Genomic DNA, 9,150 nt, shown 5'->3' on the forward strand with positions numbered 1-9,150 from the left:
CCTGAGTGTATACATATTTTAAAACTTATCAAAGTGTACACATTAAATACATACAGCTAATTATTGCATGAAAATTGTATCTCAACAAAGCATTAAAAGAAATTGTTGCACATAAAAATCTGATCTCCTACTCATTTTGGAAAACTAGAAGATTTGGCAACCCCATATTGACTCTACTACCTCTCTCCTCATGTGTTGGGAGCAGAGATGGCTGGCTATGTCACAAATGCCTCATCCCTGGCATACAGGATCTACCTTCTCTTAGTCCCCATTTTCCTGCCAACACAGCAATGGCTTTGACATGAATAATGCAGAGAGCCTGCAGTATTCCACAAAACCTTTAGATAATTTGCTCTGCTGGTGACCTTAGTCATAAGAACAGAGGTCTGGAGGTCCTGAGAACTTCTGCAAATCCTGAATCCTGCACAGTCACATTTAAGGGAACATTTGTGGATGCACTTTTAGAACAGGTACATTCCCTCTAGTTTGCCAGCTGGACCCAGTAAGTCTTACAGTAGGTGACATATACTGGAACAGTAGACATAAAGGGCATATAACTCCTTGGCAGGGGCCAGGTAAACAGTGTCTACTCAACAGTGCTAAGGAATAGGAGGCATCTCCAGTAAACAAGGGGCCCAACTCATGCTGCTTCCAGATGCACTGGAGGTTGCACAACCTCCCCTTCCTCAGAGTAATCTCTGATTCACAAAAATTCATGCCATTCAGACCACAACATTAGGCCCACAAAGCCCTACAAGCTTCCCTAGGATGCCTTGGGTAGCAACACAAATGAGGCCAAATCTGGACTGAAAACTGAGCTCTGCCATCCTGCTCTTCCCTGAGGCAATAAATTTGGAGACCCCTTTGGTTTGGTAGACCTTAATTCTGTTCTCAACCCACTCCATAGTTATCAGAACACAGGAGATTAAAGGTGGCTTTATCAGTAAGGCTCTTATCACCCAAACCAGAGCAATGTAAAGTAAATAGTTGTTAAGATGGGTAAGTGGAACCTGGATGAATCCATCACGAGCATCATACAAGATCAACAAATGTCCTTGAAAAAGGGAAACCTCTGCAAGCTGCCAGTAGGACCCAGCTCAGGTCTTCATGGCCAAAGATGGGTCATGTCCACAGCTAAACCAGTCACAGGGGGAGGGAATGACTTCTTCCCATGGCCTCAGGCTACTCATGATCCCCTCTTGGAAAGAGGAAACAGAGGCCTGTCTTCTGTGAGCACAGGAAAGTGGCTGATGCACACTCTGGAGACCTGCCAGTGGGTAGAACTGAGATGACTTCTACCACAGACATTAGCAGTGAGAAAAACTCTGGCAAAGTCTGTGGTCAGAAAATGCAACCTTGCTCCAGAAAGCTTCCAATGTATCTAGCATCCATTGGGAATCTCTCCAGCATAGATATTTGGATGAACAAGGTTCAACTTCTGGCTGACAGCTCCCTCATAAAGACCACTCTCAGAGTTAATCTCTAGTGGGTGCTGTCGTGCTGAAGAAGGAGGGTGCACATTCTCTGAACTCCTTTCTCTAGTGTGAATTTTCTGATGCCGGATGAGGGTAGACCTTTGGCTGAAGGCTTTTTCACATTCATTGCACTTATATGGCTTATCTGGTTTGTGAACTTTCTGGTGCTGCCTCAGATTAGAACTTTGCCTGAAGGTTTTCCCACATTCAAGGCACTCATAAGGCCGCTCACCAGTGTGAAGTCTCCGATGGTTATTGAAGCTGGAGCGTTGGCTAAAGAATTTACCGCATTCAGGGCACTGATAAGGCCGTTCACCAGTGTGAAGTCTCCGATGGCTATTGAGGCTGGAGCTTTGGCTAAACAGTTTCCCACATTCACTGCACTCATAAGGCCGTTCACCAGTGTGAACTCGCTGATGTTTCATGAGGTCGGAGCTTCGGCTGAAGGCTTTCCCGCAAACGCTGCACCCATAGGGTCGTTCACCAGTGTGAACTATCTGATGTTGAACAAGTCCATCAAAGTGGCTAAAGAATTTCCCACATTCATTGCACTTATAAGGTTTTTCTCCAGTGTGAACTCTCCAATGTTTAATTAGGCTGGAGTTGCAGTTGAAGGATTTCCCACACTCACTGCACTCATGAGCACTTTTACCTGTATGAACCCTCTTATGATGAATGAGGTTGGAACGTTGGCTAAAGAATTTTCCACATTCACTGCACTCATAAGGCTTTTCTCCAGTGTGCACCCTCTTATGTTGAATAAGATTGGAGCTTCGGCTAAAGAATTTCCCACATTCGCTGCACACATGAGGGCTTTCACCAGTGTGAACTCTCTGATGTTTGATGAGACTGGACTGCTGGCTAAAGAATGTCCCACATTCACCACACTCATAAGGCTTTCCTCGATTGTGATCTCTCTGGTGTTGAAAGAGGCCAGCGGCGTAGCTGAAGAATATCCCACATTTGCTGCACTCATAAGGCCTTTCTCCAGTGTGGGTTCTCTGCTGAACAAGTGAGGATTTGTCACTGAGAGCATTCTGAAATTCACTGCATTTCTTACGGCATTGCATAGTGGGAAAATCCACCACGCCTTCAGAGCTCTGGTGTGGCTCCATGACACGGGGAGTGACCTGGTGCTGGAGAAAACCACATCTGGACACAAAGGCCTTCCCACCCTCCCTCAGTGTGAAAGGTTTCTTTGATGTGTCATCTCTGCAGCTCTTCACAAGCGAGGCGCTGCCTTCGTTCCTTGCAATAGGCTTGTCCACGTTCTGCTGCATCTGTGGTTGATGAAGGTTGGCATTGAACTTGAACTCTCTCCTGTATGCCTCACACACATGTGGTTTCTGCCTGGGAAATGTTGCCTGGTGTTCAGCCGGGTGCACAATGTCTTTAAGGTGTAGGCCACACAGGTCACAGGGGTAGCCTTTCTGGGTGGATGGAAACACCTTGGGATTCATGTCCTGTGACACTTCTACAGGAACACTAAGCTCAGCAGGTGACTCCTCACCCTCTGTTCCACGGCAAAAATCTGAAAGTAGAAAAATGCTGGTGACGTTCATATTAATTTTCATAGAAGAAAACAACCCAATCACAAATGCAAGTCTGATCCAGGAATGAATCCATGGGATTATTGGCAAGATGAGAGGCCTGAGGTCAGGATAAGGAATGGTCTTCTCTGCTGTGCTGTGCCTGGTAAGGTCACGAAATAGGGGAGGCCTTACCAGGAGCAAGGACACAAAGATGTGCACAGTATCAGGTGGAAAGGCAAGTCTCCTCCTCACTTCTCTACAAAGGCTTTTCAGGGGAGCCCTGGCTGCTGGTAACCCATGAGGACTGTGCAGAAGGATGTGTCCAGGCCCGGGAAAATCTGATTGCAACTGGCTAGCTGGTGTTCAAGGACTATAAGAGGAAATGTGTACAGCTCATGACATATTAAGTGCAGGTCCACATTGGAGAGTGCTGCAGAGGGAGCTGTGGAAACAGTGAGGGACACAGCCAGGGGCCCCAAGTCAAAGCAGAAATGACAAGTTGGCAATGTATCAAGAACAGGAAAGGAAAGGCAGAAGAGGTATAAGGCTTTGGCACCAAAACGATGAACACGAGAAAAGTGGCAGGTATGATTTGAAGACAGTAGTGATGTCATATGCTCCCCCATCTCTCACTTACCTGAGCCAGGCCCTCTATATGCCCCTCTTGCCATGGCTGACGTCATGTCCACTCGGTCAGGCACCCAGGGCTCTGCCCCCATCTCCAGCTGGGCAACTACATGAGACCTGAAAGATGTAAGTCCTAAGGGGAAGACAGGACAGGTAAGGGGCCAGCACTTGCCCTGGTGAACTACCCCACAACAGACCACAGGAAAGAAAACAAAATATTACAAAAGGAACACACAAGGGAGGTCTAGCAGGAGCATCTCAGTGGTCATGGCAAATAGTAACCACCAGTGCCTGGCAGTCAGGCCTTAGGAAATGTTAGTTAAAGGAAAAGAGCAGAACAGAACTGTCATAGATCTGGACGATCACCCAGGCGGGCAGTGGCCAAGTCAGACGGGATCCACTGGGCTGACTGCAAGACTCTCCCTTCTGGGACCCTTCCCCACAAGGCTTCAGGACAGCAGGTGTTGGGGCTGCTTGGGGAGAGCGTCGGACCCTGCACACAGCTCAGCTCTGGAACCCACGGCACATATACCAGAAAGGGGGGAAGGGGGACTTCCCTGGTGGCGCAGTGGTTAAGGATCCGCCTGCCAATGCAGGGGACACAGATTCGAGCCCTGGTCCGGGAAGATCCCACATGCCATGGAGCAACTAAGCCTGTGCGCCACAACTACTGAGCCTGTGCTCTAGAGCCCGTGAGCCACAACGACTGAGCCCACGTGCCACAAGTACGGAAGCCTGCATGCCTAGAGCCTGTGCTCCTCAACAAGAGAAGCCACTGCAAGGAGAAGCCCGCACACCTCAATGAAGAGTAGCCTCTGCTCTCCGCAACTAGAGAAAGCCCGCACGCAGCAACAAAGACCCAACACAGCCAAAAATAAATAAATAAAATAAATAAATTTATTTTTTAAAAAAAGGTGGGGGGGAAGGAAGCAGTGCCCACAGTCCGGCTGTGGGAAGGAAAGAGCCTCTTCTTGGGAAAAGAGGATGGGCAGAGATGAGCTGAGGACACCTGGGTGGGTGTAAAAGCCTTACCCAGTGAGGCTATCAGTGCAAAGTTCTCCAGCATCACATCGCAGTACAGGAGTCTCTGAGCCTCATCAAGGAGTCCCCACTCCTCCTGGGAGAAGTAAATGGTCACGTCCTCAAAGGTCACACAGTCCTGCCATGATGGGGACAGTTCATTCCATGATCAGCTTCTCTCCTCAGGACTCCCTGTCTATCCCCTGTTCACCCTCCTCCCCAGCTTCCCAACTCAGAGGAGATCCCAGGCCCTGGTTCCATGCCTTCTATGACTGCTTTTTCAGCCCACAGCAATGCCAGCAATGCTCTGGGCCTGAAGTGCAGGGCCCCTAGTGTCGCCGATGTCATGCCTTCCAGATACAAACAAACATGGGCTCAATCTTCTCCGTAATCCCCAGTACAAGGGCCTGGGGGCAACAGCTCACATGCCCTCCCCACATGCATATCACTCTTTGGACTGTACATTTCCTCAAACCCTGGACCTCACCACTGCATCCCCATTGTTGCTGTACCCCCTCCCCGTCCCAGCCCACATCATAGCCATCTCCATGCGCTGTCACTCTTTACATGGTATTGCTGGGGCTCAGGGTAGGCCACCCCAAAATGTGCCTAAGTGTCATATTGATTATTTTGAATTAAATTTACTTAAGAAACGGCCAGCACAAGGGGGACACTCCTTTCTGTCTCCCTGAGAGCAAGAAATGAATCTCTCATGTAAAAGTAAATGAATGTCTCATGTAAAAGGGTGTCTTTCTACCTCAAGGAGGTAGAAAGACACCCTCATCAACAAAGACAGGGATTTTGGGGCCAAGAAGCCTATATAAACAAACTTTGTTACTTCTTTAATTTACTACCCGAAGCCCAAACTCTGTTTAGATTTTTCACTAATTGGGTACCCAAAACCTAAGTTTCTTTGTCTAGTCAATTCCTTACAAATTTATTGTTTTTTTGTCCAAAAAGTATAAAAGCTGCCTGCTTTGGCCACTTCTTAGGTCCCATTTCTATGAGACCTCCATGCGCAGGAATTAAAATTTGTTTCCTTTTCACCGATTAATCTGTCTTGTGTCAATCTGATTATTAGTCCAGCCACAAAATCTCAAAAGAGGGGTAGAGGGGGAAGTTTCCCCCTTCCCGACAGTTGGTGAGCCAGGCAGGAGGCCAGCTGGAGCCTGCTTCCCGCCCTGAGGTATGCTGTAGATCCGGGGGCATCTGACAAAGACTGCAGAAGGTAAGATTTCTTACCAAGTCAGCCTCCCGGGTCTCTGCCTGCAAGTTCTGGTGGGAGGGAAAGTGGTGAGACTCCCTTTTCTCTGTCTCTAAATTTAGATTAGCAGGAGAAAATATTTGTGGAGCTGGTTAGTTCCTTGGATTAGTGACTTGGGAATCCTTATCCTTCACCTCCCAGAGATGGTCACTGTTTTTGTCTGTCTCTGTCTGTTGTGTTGCTTGTCACGAGGAAGAACCAGAGGGCAGAACGCAGGCATAGGCCCTATGAGCCTGCTGTTCAAGCCAGCCTCACACACTGATGAATTAGCAGTTCTCACCAGACCGGCATCTGTTTAGACAAACTTTGCTGGGTTCTTTTTTTTTTTTTTTTGCTGCGTTGGGTCTTTGTTGCTGTGCACGGTGGCTTCTCTTGGCATGGGCTCTAGGCGCGCAGGCTTCAGTAGTTGTGGCAAACGGGCTTAGTTGCTCCGTGGCATGTGGGATCTTCCTGGACCAGGAATCAAACCCTTGTCCCCTACATTGGTAGGCGGATTCTTAACCACTGCGCCACCAGGGAAGTCCTGCTCTGGGTTCTTTATTAAAAACAAATTAAAAAAAAAAAAAAGACGAGGTTTTTTCCTTCCATCTTGTTTTATGTCCTCAGACCTTGGCTTTGTGTCCAGTGAGAATACTGTCTCTGGTCTCTGCCATCCAGAAGGTGCATTTACTGGGGTGTATCTGGGGGCCAAGCTCTTTGTCCGGCCATACCAGCTCTCAGGGGACTTTGTCATAAGGCGTCCCAGTCCATAAGAGGCCTCTGTCATCGCAACCTTTATTGGTTGTTAGTGCTGGAAAAGTCCCATTCCAGTAGTGCCTGCCGGATACCATAAATTATCGGTTTTATGGCTGGAGGCGCCCCACATTTTTGTGGGACACTGGAGACACCATTTTCCCTACACCATTCTTACCACCTGTAGCAACAAAGGGGTTCTACCTTCTTAGACTAATTCTGGGAGTGGGCTTTTTGGATCTTGTGAGGGCTATATACTCTTCTTGTGAGATGCCTCTTGCATCTTTGGTTAAGCCATAATAAAACATTGGTTTCAGTCACTATGTGAAAATATAAGATCCTACTCGTCAATGGCCAGATGACAGATCCTTTAAATTGGCTATATTTAAAAGGAAAAAACAATTGAGAGCTCTCATAATAAACAGCTGTCATATTGGTACTTATGGGAGGATCAAATGCGCTATAAAAAAAAAATAAAGGTATAATGACTAGTCTTAGAGAATCTCTTATTAAGATAAAAAAAAAAAAACAAATTAGACTTAAAACAAAAATCCAACATAAATTCTCCTTAAAAATCACCCCATCTTCTCAGCAATTTCCCAGGCTCTCCTACAAATAATCAGAAAATAAATGGACTGCAGGCCAATATTTAAGCGTTAATAGCAACAACTGTCTTTGTCTTACAAAGCTCTATAAAACCAGAAGTACAACTCTAGAAACAGGTCAAAGCCCACCGAACTTTACTCGTCCCAAGGTCTCACCTAGTCCTCTCAAAATGCTTGCAGATATTATAGTAGATCAGGATATTGGCGCAAACTTGTCCTGTACTTAAGAAAAACATTTAATAATAATTACCCTAAGACCTATGATAATAGACAAGTATACTCCAAAACATATTTTCTTTCTCTGTCCCTTCAAGTTATAAGTCATGTATTTGAATATAAACACAGCCCACAGAGCCTGAGCCTGAGCCCGGACTAATTCAATCAGTAAAACCTGAAATTAAAGGAAAAAAGAGAGAGAGGCTCTTTCAAACACCCACTGTTAAAAGGACTTTCTTGCTCAAACTCTAATAAGTCACAGCCTCCCTAGAATTGCTTGTCAAGGGCAAATACAGATCTTAAAAGTCTTCTACACAAATAATAAAAGACTAGCTAGCTGAGCAAATAATCTAATTCATTCCAACTGTTACTGATAAACTAGTGAGTTTTCTATTGTACCTGGTTCATGACTAAAGTTTTAAAATGAGAACTATGAGATCTCTGATTGAGTTTATCTATATGTCCATATGTGTATGTTACCTCTGGATGGCATTGCCAAAATTAATCTGTAAAAGAGCTCTATTTAATTGGCTTAAATAAACAAGACTTTTTTAATATAAAAAGTCTCAAATATGTAATAAAAAATAACCCAAATGTTTTTCATAATCTTTAGTAAATAAAAGCTACTTGTTGGTTAAATTAATACAGATATATCTTCAGAGTTACCTGAAGGTATATCCTCAGATAATCTTTAGGAAATAAAAGCTACTTGTTGGTTAAATTAATACAGGTATATCTTCAGAGTTAGCATTAAATGTAATGTAGATAAACAACCTTTGTTCTACCTGGGTGTACTAGTCAAACGGGCTAATGTTGTCTCTGTTGCAGTTTGTCAGCAAACAAACAAGATAATGACTAACTGCTTTAATGTCTCATGAAAAGTTCCAGCAAAGCAGATTCAGAAGAGCCTATATGGCTAAGCCCTATTCTTGCTGGACTTGTATAAATAATTAGGCCGAGTTTATGGAATCTAGACTTACTCTGAAACAAATTCGTCTTAATTTGGCTATCTTTGGTAGAAATTAGAGTGATTTTAGAGAATAAAATTATGTTTCAATAGAAACTATAATGCACACTTGTATATATGATTCTAGTGCTATTAGTTTTCATTGAGGTTTTGTTATTTACCTGAAAACTGGACTGGATCCTGAATTTTTCTAGTTTCCTCCAATATCTGGCTACAACTCTTTAATGTTTCCAATTTTCTCTCACCATTCTGAGTTGGAATCACTGAGAACTAAAACTGAGTTTGGAATCATTGCGTTGGAATCACTGAGAACTAAAATTGCCCTTTTCCTGAAGCCCTGCAAATTGAAGCTAAAAGACTTGATAAACTTCAGAGAAATTGCCACCACGGCTCATATTTAAACCATCCTCGTGCCTTTTACTGTATGAGCCACTCAGAAAGTTTTCCTGAACACCTGGTGACATCAGAGACATTTCAAACTGCAAAAGATGCTTCAACCCTGACATCTAGAAATCTTGACTGACTGCATCCTGGTCTATAAACTGGTTTATAATCTGCTCCGATCATTAACCTTTGTTTTTCTTTTGATTCCCTAGAAATGTCTCTTATTAAATACCTGATTGCTTGCACCTAGGCCTAGCTTTGGGAGCCCCCCTGCATCACTGCCTCCTAAGATAAGGTATAACTGTTTAACTGAACTAACCTGTTCTCA

The 9,150-nt window shown here is 44.8% G+C and overlaps 1 protein-coding gene across 1 annotated transcript; it reads right to left on the reverse strand.

Moving 5' to 3' along the window:
- Nucleotides 1-60: 60 nt before the first annotated feature.
- Nucleotides 61-7,964, reverse strand: ZNF792 (zinc finger protein 792). Its single transcript, XM_061172441.1, has 5 exons — nucleotides 7,952-7,964; nucleotides 5,897-6,006; nucleotides 4,667-4,793; nucleotides 3,645-3,767; nucleotides 61-3,006 (listed from the first exon to the last, which is right to left on the reverse strand). The coding sequence occupies exons 1-5, from the start codon at nucleotides 7,962-7,964 to the stop codon at nucleotides 1,382-1,384; spliced, it is 1,998 nt and encodes a 665-aa protein (XP_061028424.1). The 3' UTR covers nucleotides 61-1,381.
- Nucleotides 7,965-9,150: the final 1,186 nt, after the last annotated feature.

The sequence above is a fragment of the Eubalaena glacialis genome, chromosome 18 (assembly GCF_028564815.1).
Source record: "Eubalaena glacialis isolate mEubGla1 chromosome 18, mEubGla1.1.hap2.+ XY, whole genome shotgun sequence".
NCBI classification, from domain to species: Eukaryota; Metazoa; Chordata; class Mammalia; order Artiodactyla; family Balaenidae; genus Eubalaena; species Eubalaena glacialis.

What these genes read in the sequence shown, in the direction of transcription:
- ZNF792 (XM_061172441.1), bottom strand. An exon ending in AGACCCGGGAGGCTGACTTG is followed by an intron (nt 4,794 to 5,896) that starts GTAAGAAATCTT and finishes CCATCATGGCAG; the next exon opens with GACTGTGTGACCTTTGAGGA. An exon ending in TGCACTGATAGCCTCACTGG is followed by an intron (nt 3,768 to 4,666) that starts GTAAGGCTTTTA and finishes TCTTCCCCTTAG; the next exon opens with GACTTACATCTTTCAGGTCT.